The sequence below is a fragment of the Eucalyptus grandis genome, chromosome 8, assembly GCF_016545825.1.
Source record: "Eucalyptus grandis isolate ANBG69807.140 chromosome 8, ASM1654582v1, whole genome shotgun sequence".
Classification (NCBI taxonomy): domain Eukaryota; kingdom Viridiplantae; phylum Streptophyta; class Magnoliopsida; order Myrtales; family Myrtaceae; genus Eucalyptus; species Eucalyptus grandis.
The window spans coordinates 6,899,925-6,923,053 of record NC_052619.1 but is presented as its reverse complement, the minus strand read 5'-3'; the positions used below and the strand labels follow the sequence as shown (position 1 = coordinate 6,923,053).

Here is a 23,129-nt window from a genome sequence, read left to right as displayed (position 1 = left end):
GCTTAAATTTTAAAGAGAAATGGTTTGCATATGTAATTTTCTTTTGATGGCAATCAGTTTTCAACTTTTGGTAGTGGGAACGTTCTCTGTCTTCTGCTCAGTCAAAACTCGATCCATGTGGAACACTGAGGACGCAACATGGCCCCATCTCAACTCACGCTAGTCACTGAGAAACAAATGTCTAGGATATAGAATTATCATAAAATAGCGTATCATATCGAACAAGACATCAACATAGTTTCTTGCGGTTCGGTGACCTTCACTGTCAGCAGAGGAGATAAGCCCATACAAATGGACAAGAAAAATGTTATATAATTAGTACAAAATAATCGGTCAAAAAATTCAACACGACTCGTGTGGATAATGAATCAAATTGAAAATTTGTGGGGGACCAGGTTGAAATCTCTACAGATTGGTGCTGCTTTTTGCTCAAGCCATGCCGGTCAAGCTCGCTTCCCTAGGACTCAATCTAAAAATCTATAGAGATAGAGTTCTCTAGAACTGAAGAGCTTAGAGTAGTGACAAATTAGGGGTTGAGATGATTATTTTTTGGAGAATTTTTTTATATTTTCCAAAAAAATTAAGCTATCACAAAAAGATGGACAAAATATTTAGAGATACATTACTTGATACTCCCGCAATACATGATGCAAATATAGTAACATGTACCAGATATTATTATTTTTTCTTTAGGGGTGGTTGGGAGGATGGAGAAATTGAAACGGGTCACGCAATACACGATGCAAATATAGTAACATGTACTATATATATATTTCTTAGGGGCTGGTTGGGTGGGGGGGATTGGAGAAATTGAAACAGGTGCCATGATTGGGACCTTAAAGTCGTATCCTCGATATGATGAAGACATCACCGGTGGCAAGTAAAGGGTTCGCAGCCCTCTCCCAAAAAGGAAATAGAAGGAAGAAGAAAAAGTGAAAGAGGAAAGACAAAAGAAAAAAATAAAAAAAATAAAATATTATTAAAAATTATTTACGTTAGCATTGCCTAATATCCATGTTAGTGCCAATCGACATCCACATCAACATTGACTAGCCAAAATTTTATTTAGGGGGCCAAGATTGGAGAAATCAAAGAGTGCCATGATTGGAACCTTATAGCGCGTTTGGTAACGTTTCTATCTTAGGGAACAATTTTTTATCAGAAATGATTTTTTTTTAATTATGATCTCGGAATAATTTATAAACATTTTAAACCATTTGGTAATTGTCTAAAATTTTAGTTTTGGGAATAGAATTGTGTTTGGCACCATGCTCAAAATTTTTACTTCAAATAATTTTCTTTTAATTTTTAAATAATTTTAATATTTTTCCTTTATTTCTTTTTTAATATTTTCTTTTTTTTTTTTTCCTTTCTTTCTCCTCTTCTTCCTCTTCAAAGTTGTTGGTCATCGGCCTTAGGATGACCGGTGATTGGCCAAACAAGGACCGGCGACCCCTTCAAGTGTCACCAGCCCTCAGCGAGGCCATGCCTCGTTGGTCGAGCCTCGTCGAGGTTGGGTGAGCCTTGCCGGTGGCTAAGGGAGGCTTGGGTGGGGCACCCCTAGCCACTGGCGACACTCGGCCTCACTAGTGGCTAGGCAAGCTCGCCAGATCTCGTTAGATCGGTCGTTGACGACCAACAGCTGTGAGCGGCGACGACAACGGTAGCGATGGAGGGTGGCAGCAGCAACGACGGTTGAAGAAGAAGAGAGAGAGAAGAAGAACAAGAAGAAAGAAGAGAAAATAGAGAAATAAGTTGGCTTTATTTTGTCCCCGGGAACAAAGACTCAACTTTTTTTTTACTTCTCGATTTTATTCCAAATCTATTCTCAAGAACAAAAAATTTATCAAACGGATTTTTATTTCAAATCTATTCCCATAAACAAAATAATAGAAATTTTCACTATTTGGTAAGTTGCCAATCAGACCCTTAAACTCATACTCTTGATATGATGTAAACATTATTGGCAGCTAGCAAGGGCTTTGTGGCCCTTGCCAAAAAGGGAAAAAGAAGGAAGAAGAGAAAGTAAAAGAGAAAAAGGAAAAAAAAAAGTAAATAAAATAAAATATTACTAAAAATTGTGCATGTTAGCATCATCAGGCATTCACGTTTGTGCCAGCCGACATCCATGTCTGCACCAACTGGTCAAAATTTGCCAGAGAGATTGAATTGACATAATTACAAAATGTTTATGATTGAATTAGCATAAAAAAAAGTTGGGATTGAATTAAAAAAATTATAATAAGTTTATAACTTTTTTGGTAATTCTCCCCACCTAACTGTGTCAAACCTACTAATATAGACTAATTCATTCAATATAAATACTCATAGTTTGATATATAAATATGGGGGTACGTATAACCCTATGTGCTAAAATCTTGGAGAACTTCCTATTCATATCAGAAGAATAGGAGAATAGCAAGAACCGATCCTGTCATATGGAGCATAGCTCAGGCCCTCTCAATCTCTGTCATGTCCTCACAAAATCAATCATCATCAACCGCACCCACATGCTCGTTCACGCCACAGCTCTATCCGCTCTCATATACTATAGAGCTTCGTTTTTCTTCAGTGAAAGTAAATCGAGAGACAGAGCCACAACTTTGGCATCTCTCACCATGTTCCTTGCCGAGCTAGGGCTATCTTTCCTGTGGCTGCTCAGCCAAGCCTTCCGGTGGCGGCCTGTGAGACGGACCGCCTTCCCCAAGCGGCTGCCAGAGGACAAGGAGCTGCCACCCATCGATGTGTTTGTGTGCACGGCGGACCCAGATAAGGAGCCGACTGTTGACGTGATGAACACGGTGGTGTCGGCAATGGCGCTTGACTATCCCCCGGAGAAGCTCCATGTGTACCTCTCGGATGATAGCGGCTCGACACTGACCTTGCATGGGACTAGGGAGGCCTACGATTTCGCAAGATGGTGGCTGCCCTTCTGCAAGAGGTATGGGATAAAGACGAGGTGTCCGAAGGCATTTTTTAAGGAGGAAGAGGATGGTGAGGGGATTGGCATGAGTTCTGAGAATGAGTTTGGCTCTGAGAAGAAGATAGTCAAGGTACGCTTTACCTTTCGGTGATCATATCCTTTTGTCCATACGCCTGCACTTCCATTTTGTCTATAAGATAATGTCCTGCTATATTTAAATATTAAACCCGCCCCGTCGTTTGATGGCTTAAAAAGATCATTTTACGATGCATTGAGTTGTCTCACTTAAGTGTCTTTGTCCTGATATAAGTCTTCATGTTAATAAAAACTTAAAGTTTTGAGAGAAGTGATTGCTTATTCAATTTCATGTCGAAGAATGATGCAACGGGATCGGCGCGACTATTTACTCCTGACGATTTGAACTCTCAAAGTGTGATGCCTTCTATAATTAAAAGATTAGAAGCACCCACATCAATCATACTTTGTTTACAGATTTAGATTACAGCTTACTATAGTTTACGATGGAGGAATGCAATAGAAGGGATGGGCTTGAAGAACTAAGAATTGTGCCCTGCAGACTGGTTAAATAGTAACTATTTCTCTTCTTTCAGGAGAAATATGAGTTGTTCAAAGAACGAGTAAATGAGTACCGAAAGAGGCACCGAGGTGACTCGAGCCACACTGGCCGAGACCATCCGCCTACCATCGAGGTAATTCTAAATTTAAAATGGGAATTTGCAATTTCTATAGATTTAATTAAGTGAGCTAAGAGTAGGCTCTAGTGAGAAAATTTTAAAAACATACGTCTCAATGTGTATGACAAAAGTCAAGGGATGCGACAGGTGATCCGAGGGAATGTCCCTGATGAAGTTATGCAAGCACACCAAGACCCCATGCCTAAGCTGATACACGTCTCAAGAGAAAAGAGACCTTCTCATCACCATCACTTCAAAGCTGGAGCTCTCAACGTTCTTGTACACCATTTTAATTTTCAAATCGGAAACAAGCATATCTATATTCTTTTATCTATGTACTGCCAATAATAATTCGCCATTGCTCGTCCCGTGCAGCTCCGGGTATCAGGAGTGATGAGCAACTCGCCTTTCATTTTAGTGTTGGATTGCGACATGTACTGCAACGACCCTTCTTCGGCTCGGCAGGCGATGTGTTTTCATTTGGATCCGAGATTATCTCCATCGTTAATGCTGGTTCAATTTCCTCAAATGTTTCATAATATTAGTGAGAATGACATCTACGATAGCAAGATCAGACGGTACTTTTCGGTAAACAAAAAGAATCATATGAAGTTTTTTAGAGTGCAACTTTTCTTCTGTTAGCTAATGATTTTTGCTCTGTTTCAGACATGTTGTGTTGGAATGGATGGATTGAAGGGACCTATTTTATCTGGGAGTTGCTCTTACATCAAGAGAGAGTCCTTGTATCGTAAACCCGTGCAAGAAGGCAAGTAGATCGATCCTTATGACTTTTTTGTTTTCAAGAAAGTAGGGTAGAAAAAGTAAATGTAGTAATGATTTAATTAGCTCGTTTCCGTCAATCCAACAGGTTTTGATCTCATGGATTTAAAGAAACTCTTTGGCCATTCGAATGAATTCATCAAATACCTTTGGCAAAAAGAGAAGCCAAGCAGGAACACCATTGCTGGCGACTCTGCAGCATTGATGAAAGAAACCCAAGTGTTAACTTCTTGTGGCTATGAAAATGGCACAAAATGGGGTCAAGAGGCAAGTATAATTAAAAGAAACATTAAAAACAATCCTCGTTATTTGCTATAGATGACTCCATTTCTTTCTACTACTACTACTACTATTATTATTATTATTATTATTATTATTATTATTATTATTATTATTATTATTATTATTATTATTATTATTATTATTATTATTATATATTTTATTATTATTATTTATTATTATTATTATTATTATTATTATTATTATTATTATTATTATTATTATTATTATTATTATTATTATTATTATTATTATCATTATTATTATCATTATTATTATCATTATTATTATCATTATTATTATCATTATTATTATCATTATTATTATCATTATTATTATCATTATTATTATCATTATTATTATCATTATTATTATCATTATTATTATTATCATTATTATTATCATTATTATCATTATTATTATTATTATCATTATTATTATCATTATTATTATCATTATTATTATCATTATTATCATTATTATTATCATTATTATTATCATTATTATTATCATTATTATTATCATTATTATTATCATTATTATTATCATTATTATTATCATTATCATTATATTATTATTATTATTATTATTATTATTATTATTATTATTATTATTATTATTATTATTATTATTATTATTATTATTATTATTATCATTATTATCATTATTATCATTATCATTATTATCATTATTATCATCATCATCATTATCATCATTATCATTATCATTATCATTATCATTATCATTATTATTATTATCATTATTATCATTATCATTATTATTATTATTATTTACTTTTATTTTTTGAGTTATGTTGGCATGATCTCAGGTGGGCTTCATGTACAATTCTGTGGTAGAAGACTACTTCACCAGTTTTACCTTACACTGCAAAGGCTGGACTTCAGTGTTTTATTCCCCATCAAAGCCGCAATTCTTAGGGACCGCGACAACGAATTTGAATGACATGTTGATTCAAGGCATGAGATGGTATTCTGGGCTGTCACGAGTTGGTATCTCGAGATTTTGTCCTCTGATCTATGGCTCGTTGAGGATGCCCATTCTTCAGAGCATGTGCTATGCTGAAGTTTCACTTTTACCCTTATATTGCTTGCCAATTTTCTGCTTTGCAACCATTCCTCAGATCTTTCTAGTAAATGGCATCTCTATATACCCTGAGGTAAGTTGACTCCTAGCTCTAGAACATAACATTCTCATTGCCTTCAGCGTATAAAATATGCTTCAATTTCTTTACCAACAAAAAATAAATAAAATATGCTTCAATTTTGTTGCTCAGTTTATTTGTTTGAAAGAGTTAATCAATGATTTCTTCATTGTCAGGTTTCAAGTTCATATATCATGCTATTTGCCTTCATCTTCCTATCATCCCTTTGTAAGCATCTCTACGAAGTCGTCGCAAGTGGCCATTCAGTCCAAACATTCTTGAATGAACAACGAATCTGGATGATCAAGTCAACGACGTGTTATGTATACGGAACCATAGACGCGATTATGACACAAATCGGCATGAGAAGAGCTAGCTTCTTGCCTACAAATAAGGTCGACGATGATGAGCAATCGAAGAGATATGAGATGGGGATATTTGATTTTCAAACGTCAATAATGTTTCTGTCTCCGATGGTGACTCTAGTGATATTGAACATGGCTTCCTTCACTGGAGGAGTCGCTAGAGTTCTTACTTTGGGAGGCTTCGACAAACTGTTCATGCAGATTGCACTATCATTTTTCGTCTTAGTGATGAGTTACCCCGTGATTGAAGCAATGGTATTGAGGACGGACAAAGGACGCATTCCACGATCAGTCACCATGCTGTCTGCTTTTCTTTCCTTGGTATTGTTGTTGCTAGGTTCAAGTTTTCTCATGTAACAATGAACGTTATGCATAAGAAGTCATGAGTCATGGAGGACTACAATTGTGTAAGCTTTAAATTGACTCATGAGACAATTGCGACAAGATTAGTTGTTCAACGAATTGATTTACGATTGCTGGGCTTGTAGCTCAAAAGATAGAATAGCACAGCGGAGTCCTCGTGTTGATTGTTGATGCAACATGTGAACTTTGCAATGTTGCGTCGGAGGAGTCAACGGGATGTCTTTGCTTTGCGTAGGCCTGCCGAAGCTCAAAGTGGAATGTGCTAGTTGACAGCAAAGTGGCAAAGCATTCCATGCTTAATCGTTCTAAATGGCATGGATTACTTTTGACTATATGACTAAGGGAGGAGGAAATAGTTTAGTTTGTTATCTCTTAGGACTAACGTGGAAGCGCAAACAAACGATGCGATTTGAGTAAGAGAGACATTATAAAATGAAATGCAACCATAAGGGATTTACATACTTCAGCGATGTGCCTACTCCACAACAAAGATCGACAAGATGATTCTACTGTAATCAATAAAGAGAAGAGTACAATTATTTGAAACACTTACATCAAGTACTGTTCAACCCTAGATAGCAACTAAACCCACAAGAATCAATGAAAAATTAGGAGCTTTTCATGCTCTTGACTCTCTTGAATGCTAACTTTCAAAAACTCTATAGAGTTCTTACAAATTTCTCTTGTTAAATAAGATCTTAAAACAAGGGTTTTAACAAGTCTACATCGGAATTTGGGTGCTCGGCTACAGTAATGAAGAAAATAAAAGCCCTTGGGCACTGTCCGCAAGACCAACCAGCTTTGTCCGTACATCCTGATCCGGTTGGCAGCTCAGCCACTCCTCAGTTGTGCCCACTTGGTGGTCTAGTTCTTTTAGGCACCACGCAGGCAACTCGCATATCTAGTTGTCTGCCTCTGTCCCCATGTCCTCGCAAACACATTGAGTATTCCGAAAATGACGAGCTTGTGTCGATTCCAAATTAAACGGAATTACCTTCGAATCATAATTATCAAAGCTCCAAATTAGCGAGAAGTCCAACTAATAGCACAGCCCGTAAATCCACATATATATTATGCCTCTTAAGCCTGTCTTTTCTCAAAAATCAAACTCACATCCTTTGTCCCTCTCTAAAACCTCCGAATCCAACTTATATATTACTAGTGTTTCTTTCTAAGGGATTACTCATAGACTTGCTAACAACACTATTGATATGGGAAACATATGATTTAGTGTAAACTATATCATACACATTACTACCTATGGGCCTAGCATAGGGAAAAAGGGCTTGCAAAAGAAAAAAAGAAGAAGAAAATAATTAAGATTTTTTAAAAAAAATTATCCATTTTTAGGGCGGTGAGGGCATCCTAGCCCTCGCCTATGGCTGACTTTTTAATTAAATAATAAAAAAAATTCATGCCAAGAGCTGATGAGGGCGTCCTAACCCTTGCCTATGGCTGAGAACCTCCAATGGCCACCGTTGAGGTTGTTAAGCAGGAGTGAAATAAGAAAAAAAGAAAACAAGTAATACTTTTTTCTTAAAAATACAAATTGTTCATGTCAACTCTAGTCATGCATTATAGGACAAGTGTCCATGTAAGCAACATCCATCCATTATTGTTTAGAATGACTACATGAGTAAGTTATTAAAAGATTTACGACTAAAATGGTCAAATCAAATAAGTTTATAACTGAATTAGTATTTAAACAATAGGTTTATATATATATAGGTCATTTTCCTAGCTATTGGCTTGTCACTTAACAGCTTAAATTTTAAACATAAATGGTTTGCATATGTAATTTTCTTTTGATGGCAATTGGTTTTCAACTTTTGGTAGTGGGAACGCTCTATCTTCTGCTTAGTCAAAACTTGATCCATTTGGAACACTAAGGACGCAACATGGCCCCATCTCAACTCATGCTAGTGGCATAGGTTGGTCGATTACGAATGATCAAACACCCATGCGATCTAAGGATTTTACTTCCAAGTCAGCCTCACACGCACACGCACAAGCACAAGGGTCGTATGAACAAAGGGACTCGTGTATTTGCTTGTGAACGAGCTAAACACAATGAGGGTGAGGGACTCCTATTTATACAAGTTCGAGTCTCATCTCATCCGTTGATCTTCCCTCCAATCCAATGGTTGTGTTTGAATGTGTATAATCATTACAAGTATGTATAATAGGCCACTTAATGGCTCTAGGCTTGGGAAAGCTCAAGGCATGTGTCAGAAGCAAGGGCAGAGCCAATAGGGCCGTCTAACATGGAGTAGGTGAATGGTCATAGGCTTTTGTCCGTATTGCACATGGGCCAATCGTGCCTTAATCTTGGGTCGTTCATGGATTGGTTGTGGATTGCTCGTGGGTTGCCCTTCATGCGTGACACGGCCCCATCCATGGGTCGTGTCACTAGTCACTAAGAAACAAATGTCTAGGATATATAATTATTATAAAATTGTGTATCGTATCGAACAAGACAACAAATAGTTTTGTTGACATTTAAATTTTATCATTTTATTTAGGACTAAATCGAATACAAAATTAAGAATTAATAGCTAAAGAAAACAAGAAGAAGTAAAGAGTAAAGTAAATAACTTTCATTAAAATGCACCGTGTATGTTTTCATTAAAATCCATTACGCGTAGACATTAGGAGCATTTACATAAATATCACTAACGAAAACAAGAAGAAGTAAAGAGTAAAGTAAATAACTTTCATTAAAATGCACCGTGTATGTTTTCATTAAAATCCATTACGCGTAGACATTAGGAGCATTTACATAAATATCACTAATTATTAAAATTAGAAATTTAAAAATTAAAAATCCAAAATTTTAAAAAAAAAGTACAAAAAAAGAAGAAGAAAGAAAAGTAAATTTTCTTTACCAAAAAAAAAAAAAGTTTTTTTTCATTAAAAGGTATAAGAAAAATCGAATGGGGCCGAGTCGAGGGTTTTTCTTCATGCATGGGCTCGCCCACCTATCTCTTTTCCTTTTCTCTCTTTTGCGCTTGGGCCGGCCCATCTCCTTTTATTTCAACCCGGCCCGCGTGCAAGTCATCTTCCTCCCCTCGTGCAAATTGCAAATCACGCTTTTGCAAAAAGAAAGGAAAAAAGTACAGAGCACGAGCAGAGGGATTGCCATGGAGCAGATGGTGGCATGATTCAGGGGTTGGATCAGTCCGGCTGGCAAGCTGGCGGTGGCAGGACCATGCGCGCCTACCGGTCGCCCTTAAAAGAGAGGGGCTCGCTCATTTGTTCGGGGGTTCTTTTGGGGTTCGAGCTACAGAGGGAGAGATTGGAAGAGCTCGGGAGAGTTTAAGCCAGTGAGACGGAGAGAACCAGGCAGTGAGGGAGCTCGAGAGGGTGGTCGTCCGTCGCCAGAGTCCGTTCGTCAAGCGCCGTCCTTGGAGTGCTTTACCCCCGAACCACGTAGGTCTTGTGCGTAGCTTTTTGATTTGTGTCGAGTTGCGTCGCCTTCCCGAGGATCTCGCTTCGGGAACACCGCGGGACGGCTAGTCATCGCTCGATCCATTTCGAGTTCACCCTCCCGTCGCCGCTGCCGAAGCCAAGTAGGGATCTCTCATTTTAAACTCCGCCCTATTTTTGGTAGGATAGGACGTTGAGTTTTGTTCCTCCTGTTAGTCACACGCGTACCGGGCTTCTGTGGGTTAATGTGGTTAATTTCGAATGCCCATTTGATGATTTTTTTTAAAGTTTGGCGCTGAGTCCAAGTCCAAAAAGTGTTGATATCGTTCCTCCATATGTTCAACGATATGTCTAAGCCGGCCTAGGCGCGTGCATTACCGATTCCCATGTGTTCTTGAACGCGGATAAGTACGTTTGGCATGTTATGAACCTTTTGTTATTACGAGTTTTCGTTTGCATCACCGGGCCATGTCTGGGCACGTCTGTTGTGTTTTATTTGTTTCCCGTTGGTTTCCTAAGTGTGGTGGTTGTAAGTGGTGCGTACCTCGGAAGGGCTGGTAATGATGTCACGAAGTGATGGTGACAGCAAGCGACGAGCTCAGCCGCTGCTTTGTTTATAGTGCTCGGCGTGAGAGAATAGGTTGGGCGTTCGGCGATGGAGGCATCGGAAGGAGGGGCCAATTTCGAGCGCGGGTGAAAACCATTGAAGAAGAAGAAGATGGGCAAAAAGAAGAAATAAAAAAGAAAAAAAAGTGTAAAAGTGGAAAAAGACAAAAGGGAAAAGAAGACGCTCGGAGAGGAAAACTCGTGGCGTAGAAGACCAAAAGGGATGAAGTAAAAGAAAAAAAGAATAAAGAATTTAAAAAAAAAAAGAAGCAAAAAAAAAAAAAAATAGAAAAAAAATGGCTTGGCTTCGGAAAGGACCGTTGAGCAGAAGGTGCAAGGAAAAGGACGAAGTGAGAAAAGACAAAGGAAAGAAAAAAATTATTAAAAAATAAAAAATGAAAAATTTCTTTCTTTTTTAATCCTACAATGTTGGATCCAGGTTTAGGTCGGATTAATGGGCCGGATTCAGTTTACCTGGTTTGAACCCCTTTTCCTGAATATAATAATATTAAATATTAAATATTAAATATATAAAATAAAAATTCAAAATATTTAAAAAATCCAAAAAAAAACTCAGAAAACATTAAAAAAATCGATTTTTTTTTAAAAATTGCAAAAATCCAGTTTTTTTTTGGGAAATTCGAAAATTCATTTTCTTTCATAAAAAATCGAAAAATCCAAAAAAAAAATGTAAAAATTTAAATTTCCTCAAAAAGGTTAAAATTAATCTTTGGAGTAATTTTCTCCTAAAAAATAGGAAGCCTTTCAATTTGGAATTATGCTCAAGGTTAACTAAGCCCTTAGAGCTCTACTTTAGGGTTTCAATTGTCCTTAGGGACAAATCCCTTTGAATGCACAGTATTAACACATTGAGTTTGGCTTCCCTTTAGTCTAGTTAAGATTGGTATCTATATTTTCCTTAGTGTTAAATCTTTGCTATCCCATGATATGTATTTAATGCTTTCCTTGATTGTTAATTTTTATGTTGATGACTGTGCACTTACAGGATCATCTCACATGTTAATGAATATGCCTAAAATCAATCCAGACTACCTGGCAAAGGAAATATTTTTTTTTAAATAAACAAGATTAGGTATCGAAAATGGTTAATTAGTGTAATTAAGTTTTCGATCCTAAATTCTTTAGTTGTGTAGAAAATGAGATATACTCCCTTATCTCACTTGCTTTCTAATCGACTCCAATAGGCTAGTGGCGACTCATTCTTTAGAAAATTTTGATACCTTCAATTTGAACACCTAATGTTGCACGAGATATAAGCTAGGGAGAACCTGTGCCTAATCATGAACCATATACCCGGTTTTTGAGATCCGAACCTTTAGAGGGCCAAAAGTTGGCACAAAATGACACTTAAGTATCAAAAGTTACAAAAGTAACATTTAAGTGCCAAAATCGGAGCAAAATGGATCACTTAAGTGCTAATCCGGCCAAAACGCTCACGTATCAATTTTCCGACAAAGCAAGTGCAAAATGGTGTTGTTTTGGTGCTGACGTGATAAAAAATTAATATAAAAATTAAATTAAATTTAATTTATTTAAAACATTTAAAACTAAAATACAAATATTAAATAATTAAATGATAATAATGATGATGATGATGAACAACAACAACAACAACAATAGCAACAACAACAACCCTCCTCCCTCACCGCCCCGGTCGGTTGAGGTCGCCGCCCTTGGCTAGGGCCCGGTGACCTTAGCACGACCCTCCTCCCTCCATCGCCGACCCTTCCCAGCGGGTGGGAAGCCCTCGACCACCTTCCTCCCCCGCCCCTTTTAAAAAAAAAAAAAAAAATTGTAATTTTTTTAATATTTATATTTGTATTTTTAAATGTTTAAATAAATTTAGTTTAAAATTAAATTTAATTAATTTTTTACCACGCCCGTACTAAAATGACATCATTTTTGCATTGTTTTTCCATGTCGGTGTGCAAAACGGCGCCGTTTTGCACTTACTTCGCCGGAAAATTGCGCACGTCGGTATTTTGGCTGGATTATCACTTAAGTGATCAATTTCTCTCCGATTTTGGCATTTAAGTGTCACTTTCGTAACTTTTTGCACTTTATCTCTTTATGCCAACTTTTGGCACTCGAAACGTATTTTTGCCCTCATTTTTTACGTAATATCCCTAAACCTATATTCCCTTCCTCGAGGGGTAGGTCACGACAGGTTTCTTGCGGTTCAGTGAACTTCACCATAAGCAAAGGAGATAAGCCCATACAAATGGACAAGAAAAATGTTATATAATTAGTATACAATAATTGGTCAAAAAATTCAACGTGACTCGTGTGGATAATGAATCAAATTGAAAATTTGTGGGGACCAAGTTGAAATATCTATAGATTGGTGCCGCTTTTTGCTCAAGCCATGGCGGTTAAGCTCGCTTCCCTAGGACTTAATCTAAAAATCTCTGGCAATAGAGTTCTCTAGATCTGGAGAGCTTAGAGTAGTGACAAGTTAAGGGTTGAGATGTTTATTTTTAGGAGAATATTTTTATATTTTCAAAAAAATTAAGTTATCATAAAAAGAATCAACAAAATATTTACTGATACACTACTTGATACTCACGCAATACACGATGCAAATGTAGTAACATTTACCATTTATTTTTTTTTTTGGTGGAGAAATTGAAACAAGTGTCATGATTGGAACCTTAAACTTGTACTCTTGATATGATGAAGACATCACTGGCAGCAAGAAATGGCTTCACGGACCTCTCCCAAAAATGGAAAAAAGGAAGAAGAGAAAGTGAAAGAGGAGAAAAAGAAAAAGAAAAAGAATAAAATAAAATAAAATATTATTAAAAATTATTTACGTTAGTATTATTGACGTCCATATTAATGTCAACTAATATCCACATCAACATTGACTAGCCAAATTAAAAGGGGGAGGGGAGGGGGGGGGGGAGATTGGAGAAATTAAGAGAGTGTCATGATCGGAACCTTGAACCCATACTCTTGAAACGACGTAGCCAAAAGTTTATTTTGGTGGGAGAGGGGGGTGAGATTGGAGAAATCGAAAGAGTGTCATGATTGGAACCTTGAATCTGTACTTATGATGTAGCCAAAATTTTATTTTGGAGGAGGGTATTGGCACTTAAATTTTGACGATTCAGTTATTTATTTATTGCATTGAAAATTAGGAGTTAATTTTATCCCTAAAAAATATTAATTGCATAGCATATAAATTTAAATGCATTTATTAGACCGGTGGCAAATAAGTTGAAATTAGTAGTTCTAAACTTTAACTTGGCAGGCTGGACTAAAACCACGAAGCGAGCAAATTAGCCCAAGCTTGTTTTTTATAATGATTGGAAATTATCTTATGAGAAATTGAAATTCAAAATTTTTCAAGATATGATATTTTTGGATATGGCAGGCGTGACATAAAAATGTTACAATTTATTTTTGCAAGATTCGGATTTAGAGAAAAATTCTATCATAATCTTGAATCCTTATTAATATGTAATAAAATTGGTGAAGAAATATTGCGGATGTCCATTCAAAGGAGAAATTAGAATTCTAAGCCTTCGATTATAAAAGGGGGGTGTGCGTATATTTTTCGGGGAGCTCTTTCTTTGTTTTCTGGGAAAAGGAAAATTTAAGTGAAAGGGAGGAAAAAGTCACTTTTTCCTTCTGCAAAGAGTGCTGCAGAAAGTCAAAGGGGGCAGAAGAGAGACCGGTGAGTGGGACGTGCGAGCAGAGGGAGAGAAAAGCAGAAAAAGTAAAAAGCAACTCTACTGTTTCTCTTCTTCGGTGAGCCCCTCGCCGACCAGCACCGGAGCTCTGCCTCACCGTGCGACCACCGCCGTCTACTGCACCCGCGTGGCCGCTCCTGTTCTGCCCTGCGACGCCGCTGCCGCCCTGGTCAGACCGCGATCTGTGCCGCCCGAGCGACGGCGCCTCTGCCTGTTCGCCGCACCGACGCAGCCCGGAGCCGAAGCCCACTGGGATTTCGCCCTGCTGCCTCGCCGTTCCGCCCCACGCCGTCGCGACCCGCCTCCGTCCGCCCGTGACCCAGCGGGTTTCGAACCGGCTCCTCTCTGCTCTGTCCGTGAGCCGCCTGAGCCGCCTAGTTCCATCTCTGCTCCGACGCACCGCTGCTCTGCTGCCCGCCGGACGCTGCGTTGCCGCCTTGCCAACCTCTGTCACTTCTCAACTCAGCATCGCGCCTGCTCCGAGTTTCCCATAGCAGCTGCCACTCCGCCTCCGTCCTCCCTGTTCGCTGCTGTTCTACCAGCTATTGCCGGAGCTCCGACGGCCGTGCCCATCGCCCTCACCGGAGCCCTTGGGTGACCTATCACCACAGCCGCTGCCCTTGAGCCGTGCCGTTTCGAGCCTCCATCGTTGGTCCATTCTACCGATTTGGATTTTTTGGAAAAATTTCAAATATAGGTAGAGATTTAATTTAGATTTATTTCATCTTATTTAGCTTTTGATATTTTGTCTCGTTGTTTGAAATATTTCTCGATGTCTAATTGAAATCCTGATATAACATTCAATTTGCAACCGCACAAATTTTTATTATCCCATCTATAAAGCTTTAGATAGAATAATTATTCATACGAGAGAAATTGATATATGAATCTTTAAAATTTAAGATCAATTTATCGATTTTATTAGCGAAATAGTCAAATTTAAATTTTAATTCAAATGGTGGGTAGCATTTTTGATAATTATGGATGGTTTGATGTTTATCTCTTAATTGTTTTGTTTATCCCGAAAATACAAAAAAAAAAAATCGCATTTGCATTCCATATAGATTAGAATTGATTGCATGATAGGTTAGCTATTTTTTTTTTTAAATGCATGTTTAGAAGGCATTTAGAATAGATAGCATTTCACTTTAGTTAGATTTTTTTTTTTTTTGGTGATTTAATTACGAATTTTCATTAAAAAAAATCCAAAACAGTCATGCCCATGTCATCTAGAATTAAGTTCATGAAATGTATGATGCTAGATTCATTTAATTAGAAATTGCCCGTCATTAGAATTAAATCATTAGGTTAATTTAGATTGCACATTTAATTATTGCATTTCTTTAGAATAGACTACATACTTATTAATGTCATATATTTTAGGTCATATTGCAATGTCATATCATTTCATATTATATTACTAGCATGCATTGCATAAAGCATGATTCTTATTAAATAAGTGAAAAAAAAATGAGTGGTTGCGTGTTAATTGAAAATCATATCGATGATTGATGATGTGAATTTTGATTTCTGCAATACTTTCGTTGATATGAGGTAAGTTTGCAATTTATCCATTGCTTTATTTGGGTGTTAAATTGATGGATTGCGCACCTGTATGGTCACCTCACATGTTAGGGAGATAATTAAAATTTATTCAAGTTGCCTGTAGATCATTTATTTGAAATAAAAAGAGAAATGTACCAAAAGGACATTAGGAAAGTCTAGTGTAACCAAGTCCCCGTACCCAAAGTCTCTGGTTCGTAGAAGTAAAATAATTCTCCTGTTATTTTACTTAGGTATCTTATCGACCTACCGTAAACCGATTAGTGGCGACTCTCTTTTGCATGCTAGATATTTGAACTTAAGTTGCGAATTGGTATGAGCTTAGGAAATCCCAAGCTAAGTTTAGATTTAGTATTTCATTAATCTAATTTTAGGTGGTGCACCTAAAATTTAGGTCGCGACAGAGGGGAGGCGAGATTGGAGAAATCAAAAGAGTGTCATGATTGGAACTTTGAACCCATACTCTTGATATGATGTAGCAAAAAAAAAAAATTATTTTTTTGGAGTGGAGGGGAGAAATCGAAAGAGTGTTATGATTGGAACCTTGTACTCATATTGGAACCTTAAACCTATATTTTTTATATGATATAGCCAAAAAGTTTTCTTTGGGGGAGGGGGGAAGTTTTGGAGAAATCGAAAGTGTCATGATTGGAACCTTGAACCCATACTCTTGATGTGATGTAGACATCCCCACTGGCCATTAAGGCTTGGTGGCCCTTGCTAACGAAAGAAAAGGAAGGAAGAAGAGAAAGTGAAAGAGAGAAAAAAAAAGTAATTAAAAAATAAAAATTTTGAATAAAATTAAATATTATTAAAAATTATCATTGTTAATATTGTCCGCGCATCTACTTTAGCGCTAGATGGCATTCACATTAGTATTGACCGGCCAAAATTTTTGGGGGAGGGGGTGAAATTGAAAGAGGTGACATGATTGGAACTTTAAACTCATACTCTTGATAAGATGCAGACATTGCTGGCGTTCAACAAGGAAAAGAAAAAGAATGAATAAGACAAAGTGAAAGAGAAAAAGGAAAAAAAAAAAGTAAATAAAATAAAATATCATTAAAAATTGTGTATGTTAGGGTTGTTAGGCATTCTAGGGTTGTCGGGTATTTATGTTTGCACCAATCGATGCATTTATGTTCGCACTAGTCGACCCATTTATGTCTGCACTCAACACATTTATGTCTGCACCAGTCGACGCATTTATTTCTGCACCGGTCATCTGCACCAATTGGCCAAAATTAGCCAGAATGATTGAATTGACATAATTGCAAAATATCTAAGACTGAACTAGCCAAAAAGTTTTTCTTTGGGGGGGAAGTTTTGGAGAAATCGAAAGTGTCATGATTGGAACCTTGAACCCATACTCTTGATGTGATGTAGACATCCCCACCGGCCATTAAGGCTTGGTGGCCCTTGCTAACGAAAGAAAATGAAGGAAGAAGAGAAAGTGAAAGAGAGAAAAAAAAAAGTAATTAAAAAATAAAAATTTTGAATAAAATTAAATATTATTAAAAATTATCATTGTTAATATTGTCCGCGCATCTACTTTAGCGCTAGCTGGCATTCACATCAGCATCGACCGGCCAAAATATTGGAGGGGAGCGAGAATGGAAATTGAAAGAGGTGACATGATTGGAACTTTAACTCATACTCTTGATATGATGCAGACATTGCTGGCGTTCAACAAGGAAAAGAAAAAGAATGAATAAGACAAAGTGAAAGAGAAAAAGGAAAAAAAAAAGTAAAGTAAAATAAAATATCATTAAAAATTGTGTATGTTAGGGTTGTTAGGCATTCTAGGGTTGTCAGGTATTTATGTTTGCACCAATCGATGCATTTATGTTCGCACTAGTCGACCCATTTATGTCTGCACTCAACACATTTATGTCTGCACCAGTCGACGCATTTATTTCTGCACCGGTCATCTGCACCAATTGGCCAAAATTAGCCGAATGATTGAATTGACATAATTGCAAAATATCTAAGACTGAACTAGCCAAAAAGTTTTTCTTTGGGGGGGAAGTTTTGGAGAAATCGAAAGGGTGTCATGATTGGAACCTTGAACCCGTACTCTTGATATGATGTAGACATCACTGGTGGCCATTAAGGCTTGGTGGCCCTTGCCAACAAAAGAAAAGGAAGGAAGAAGAGAAAGTGAAAGAGAGAAAAAGTAATTAAAAAATAAAAATTTTGAATAAAATTAAATATTATTAAAAATTATCATTGTTAATATTGTTTGCGCATTTACTTTAGCGCTAGATGGCATTCACATTAGTATTGACCGGCCAAAATTTTTGGGGGAGGGGATGAAATTGAAAGAGGTGACATGATTGGAACTTTAAACTCATACTCTTGATAAGATGCAGACATTGCTGGCGTTCAACAAGGAAAAGAAAAAGAAGGAATAAGACAAAGTGAAAGAGAAAAAGGAAAAAAAAAGTAAAGTAAAATAAAATATCATTAAAAATTGTGTATGTTAGGGTTGTTAGGCATTTATTGTCAGGTATTTATGTTTGCACCAATCGACGCATTTATGTCCGCACCAGTCGAACCATTTATGTTGCACTCAACACATTTATGTCTGCACCAGTCGACGCATTTATTTCTGCACCAGTCATCTGCACCAATTGGCCAAAATTGGCCAGAATGATTGAATTGACATAATTGCAAAATATCTAAGACTGAACTAGCAAAAAAAAAAGTTATGAATGAATTAGAAAAATTACAATAGATTTATGACTTTTTTTGTAATTCTCCCCACCTAACTCTGTCAAACCTGCTAATATAGACTAATTCATTCATATATTTATATATACACACTCATAGGTTGATATATGAATATGGGGGTACGTATAACCCTATGTGCTAAAATCTTGGAGAACTTCCTATTCATATCAGAAGAAGAACCGATCCTGTCATATGGAGCATAGCTCAGGCCCTCTCAATCTCTGTCATGTCCTCACAAAATCAATCATCATCAACCGCACCCACATGCTCGTTCACGCCACAGCTCTATCCACTCTCATATACTATAGAGCTTCGTTTTTCTTCAGTGAGAGTAAATCGAGAGACAGAGCCACAACTTTGGCATGTCTCACCATGTTCCTTGCCGAGCTAGGGCTATCTTTCCTGTGGCTGCTCAGCCAAGCCTTCCGGTGGCGGCCCGTGAGACGGACCGCCTTCCCCAAGCGGCTGCCAGAGGACAAGGAGCTGCCACCCATCGATGTGTTTGTGTGCACGGCGGACCCAGATAAGGAGCCGACTGTTGACGTGATGAACACGGTGGTGTCGGCAATGGCGCTTGACTATCCCCCGGAGAAGCTCCATGTGTACCTCTCGGACGATGGCGGCTCGACACTGACCTTGCATGGGACGAGGGAGGCCCACGATTTCGCAAGATGGTGGCTGCCCTTCTGCAAGAGGTATGGGATAAAGACGAGGTGTCCGAAGGCATTTTTTAAGGAGGAAGAGGATGGTGAGGGGATTGGCATGAGTTCTGAGAATGAGTTTGGCTCTGAGAAGAAAATAGTCAAGGTACGCTTTACCTTTCGATGATCTTATCCTTTTGTCCATACGCCTGCACTTCCATTTTCTCTATAAGATAATGTCCTGCTATATTTAAATATTAAACACGCCCCGTCGTTTGATGGCTTAAAAAGATCATTTTACTTTGCATTGAGTTGTCTCACTTACGTGCCTTTGTCCTGATATAAGTCTTCATGTTAATAAAAACTTAAAGTTTTGAGAGAAGTGATTGCTTATTCAATTTCATGTCGAAGAATGGTGCAACGGGATCGGCGCGACTATTTACTCCCGACGATTTGAACTCTCAAAGTGTGATGCCTTCTATATTTTAAAGATTAGCAGCACCCGCATCAATCATACTTTGTTTTACAGATTTAGATTACAGCTTACTATAGTTTACGAAGGAGGAATGCAATGGAAGGGATGGGCATGAAAAACTAAGAATTGTGCCCTGCACACTGGTTAAATATTAGATCTAACTATTTTTCTTCTTTCAGGAGAAATATGAGTTGTTCAAAGAACGAGTAAATGAGTACCGAAAGAGGCACCGAGGTGACTCGAGCCACACTAGCCGAGACCATCCGCCTACCATCGAGGTTATTAAATTTAAAATGGGAATTTGCAATTTCTACAGATTTAATTAAGTGAGCTAAGAGTAACATACCTCTCAATGTGTATGACAAAAATCAACGGATGCGACAGGTGGTCCGAGGGAATGTCCCTGATGAAGTTATGCAAGCACACCAAGACCCCATGCCTAAGCTTATATACGTCTCAAGAGAAAAGAGACCTTCTCATCACCATCACTTCAAAGCTGGAGCTCTCAACGTTCTTGTACGACATTTTAATTTTCAAATCGGAAACAAACATATCCATATTCTTCTATCTATGTACAGCCGATAATAATTCGCCGTTGCCCGTCCGTGCAGCTCCGGGTATCAGGAGTGATGAGCAACTCGCCTTATATTTTAGTGCTGGATTGCGACATGTACTGCAACGACCCTTCTTCGGCTCGGCAGGCGATGTGTTTTCATTTGGATCCGAGATTATCTCCATCGTTAATGCTGGTTCAATTTCCTCAAATGTTTCATAATATTAGTGAGAACGACATCTACGATAGCAAGCTCAGACCGTACTTTTGGGTAAACAAAAAGAATCATGTGAAGTTTTTTAGAGTGCAACTTTTCTTTTGTTAGCTAATGATTTTTACTCTGTTTCAGACATGTTGGTATGGAATGGATGGATTGAAGGGACCTGTTTTATCTGGGACTTGCTTTTACATCAAGAGAGAGTCCTTGTATCGTAAACCCGTGCAAGAAGGCAAGTAGATCGATCCTTATGACTTTTTTGTTTTCAAGAAAGTAGGGTAGAAAAAGCAAATGCAGTAATGAATTAATTAGCTCGTTTTCCGTCGATCTAACAGGTTTTGATCTCATGGATTTAAAGAAACTCTTTGGCCATTCGAATGAATTCATCAAATACCTTTGGCAAAAGGAGAAGCCAAGCAAGAACACCATTGCTGGCGACTCTGCAGCATTGATGAAAGAAACCCAACTGTTAACTTCTTGTGGCTATGAAAATGGCACAAAATGGGGTCAAGAGGCAAGTATAATTAAAAGAAACATTAAATTTAATACTTGTTATTTGCTATAGATGACTCCATTTCTTTCTTCTTCTTCTTCTCCTTTTTATTTATTTATTTTTATTTGAGTTTTGTTGGCATGATCTCAGGTGGGCTTCATGTACAATTCTGTGGTAGAAGACTACTTCACCAGTTTTACCTTACACTGCAAAGGCTGGACTTCAGTGTTTTATACCCCATCAAAGCCGCAATTCTTAGGGACCGCGACAACGAATTTGAATGACATGTTGATTCAAGGCATGAGATGGTATTCTGGGTTGTCACAAGTTGGTATCTCGAGATTTTGTCCTCTGATCTATGGCTCGTTGAGGATGCCCATTCTACAGAGCATGTGCTATGCTGAACTTTCACTTTTACCCTTACATTGCCTGCCAATTTGCTGCTTTGCAACTATTCCTCAGATCTGTCTAGTAAATGGCATCTCTATATACCCTGAGGTAAGTTGACTCCTAGCTCTAGAACATAACATTCTCATTGCCTTCAGCGTATAAAATATGCTTCAATTTTGTTGCTCAATTTATGTGTTTGAAAGAGTTAATCAATGATTTCTTCATTGTCAGGTTTCAAGTTCATATATAATGCTATTTGCCTTCATCTTCCTATCATCCCTTTGTAAGCATCTCTATGAAGTCGTCGCAAGTGGCCATTCAGTCCAAACATTCTTGAATGAACAACGAATCTGGATGATCAAGTCAACGACGTGTTATGTATACGGAACCATAGACGCGATTATGACACAAATCGGCATGAGAAGAGCTAGCTTCTTGCCTACAAATAAGGTCGACGATGATGAGCAATCGAAGAGATACGAGATGGGGATATTTGATTTTCAAACGTCAATAATGTTTCTGGCTCCGATGGCGACTCTAGTGATATTGAACATGGCTTCCTTCTTCGGAGGAGTCGCTAGAGTTCTTACTTTGGGAGGCTTCGACAAACTGTTCATGCAGATTGCACTCTCACTTTTCGTCTTAGTGATGAGCTACCCCGTGATTGAAGCGATGGTATTGAGGACGGACAAAGGACGCATTCCACGATCAGTCACCATACTGTCAGCTTTTCTTTCCTTGGTTTTGTTGTTGCTAGGTTCAAGTTTTCTCATGTAACAATGAACGTTACGCATAAGAAGTCATGAGTCATTGCAGAAAAGGTCCTCAATTGGCATAATTGTTGTACGTTCTCTAGAAAATATTCAGAAGTGACGCTGGATTATCGAGGACTACAATTGTGTAAGCTTTAAATTGACTTATGAGACAATTGCGACAAGATTAGTTGTTCAACGGATTGATTTACGATTGCTGGGCTTGTAGCTCAAAAGATATAATAGCACAGCGGAGTCCTCGTGTTGATTGTTGATGCAACATGTGAACTCTGCAATGTTGCGTCGGAGGAGTCAAGGGGATGTCTTTGCTTTGCGTAGGCCTCGTCAAGGCCGAAGCTCAAAGTTGAATGTGCGAGTTGACAACAAAGTGGCAAAGCGTTCCGTGCTTAATCGTTCTAAATGGCATGGATTACTTTTGACTATATGACTGAGGGAGTTTGAGCAGGCAAATAGTACAATTTTTGTTATCTCTTCAGACTAATGTGGAAGCGCAAACAAACGATGTGATTCGAGTAAGAGATACATTATAAATAAAATGCAACCATAATGGATTTACGTACTTCGGCAGTGTGCCTACTCCACAGCAGGAGAAGAGTACAATTATTTGAAACACTTACATCAAGTACTGTTCAACCCTAGATAGCAACTAAACCCACAAGAACCAATGAAAAATTAGGAGCTTTTCATGCTCTTGACTCTCTTGAATGCTAACTTTCAAAAACTCTATAGAGTTTTCACAAATTTCTCTTGTTAAATAAGATCTTAAAACAAGGGTTTTAACAAGTCTACATTGGAAGTTGGGTGCTCGGCTACAGCACTGAAGAAAATAAAAGCGCTTGGGCACTGTCCGTGAGACCAACCAGCTTTGTCCATACGTCCTGATCTGGTTGGCAGCTCGGCCACTCCTCAGTTTTGCCTGCTTGGTGGCCTAGTTCTTTTAGGCACCAATCAGGCAACTCGCATTTCTAGCCGTCTG

General features: G+C 38.0%; 2 protein-coding genes across 3 annotated transcripts; both read left to right on the top strand.

Moving 5' to 3' along the window:
- Positions 1-2,351: 2,351 nt before the first annotated feature.
- LOC104456116 (cellulose synthase-like protein G2) lies at positions 2,352-22,343 on the top strand. Of its 2 annotated transcripts, XM_039300517.1 has the most exons (9): positions 2,352-3,053; positions 3,535-3,633; positions 3,766-3,897; positions 3,994-4,206; positions 4,285-4,384; positions 4,487-4,665; positions 5,507-5,854; positions 6,016-6,583; positions 22,180-22,343. In XM_039300517.1, exons 1-8 carry the CDS (start codon positions 2,439-2,441, stop codon positions 6,559-6,561), a joined length of 2,232 nt encoding a protein of 743 aa, XP_039156451.1. In that variant the 5' UTR covers positions 2,352-2,438; the 3' UTR covers positions 6,562-6,583; positions 22,180-22,343. The 2 variants fall into 2 exon arrangements, with proteins under 2 accessions (XP_039156451.1, XP_010069147.2); XM_010070845.3 differs by lacking the exon at positions 22,180-22,343 and having other exon boundaries at positions 6,016-6,666.
- On the top strand, positions 14,211-22,331 carry LOC104456117 (cellulose synthase-like protein G2). The gene is made up of 9 exons (XM_039300518.1): positions 14,211-15,012; positions 18,783-19,418; positions 19,907-20,005; positions 20,112-20,243; positions 20,339-20,551; positions 20,630-20,729; positions 20,833-21,011; positions 21,141-21,488; positions 21,612-22,331. Exons 2-9 carry the CDS (start codon positions 18,804-18,806, stop codon positions 22,155-22,157), a joined length of 2,232 nt encoding a protein of 743 aa, XP_039156452.1. The 5' UTR covers positions 14,211-15,012; positions 18,783-18,803; the 3' UTR covers positions 22,158-22,331.
- Positions 22,344-23,129: the final 786 nt, after the last annotated feature.

Excerpts from the sequence above, each read along its gene's own strand:
- LOC104456116 (XM_039300517.1), top strand. The coding sequence starts at position 2,439 with ATGGAGCATAGCTCAGGCCCTCTCAATCTCTGTCATGTCCTCACAAAA. Across the intron at positions 3,898-3,993 it reads CTGGAGCTCTCAACGTTCTT|CTCCGGGTATCAGGAGTGAT; the intron begins GTACACCATTTT and ends CGTCCCGTGCAG. Across the intron at positions 4,385-4,486 it reads TCGTAAACCCGTGCAAGAAG|GTTTTGATCTCATGGATTTA; the intron begins GCAAGTAGATCG and ends TCAATCCAACAG.
- LOC104456117 (XM_039300518.1), top strand. The coding sequence starts at position 18,804 with ATGGAGCATAGCTCAGGCCCTCTCAATCTCTGTCATGTCCTCACAAAA. Across the intron at positions 20,006-20,111 it reads ACCATCCGCCTACCATCGAG|GTGGTCCGAGGGAATGTCCC; the intron begins GTTATTAAATTT and ends CGGATGCGACAG. Across the intron at positions 20,244-20,338 it reads CTGGAGCTCTCAACGTTCTT|CTCCGGGTATCAGGAGTGAT; the intron begins GTACGACATTTT and ends CCGTCCGTGCAG.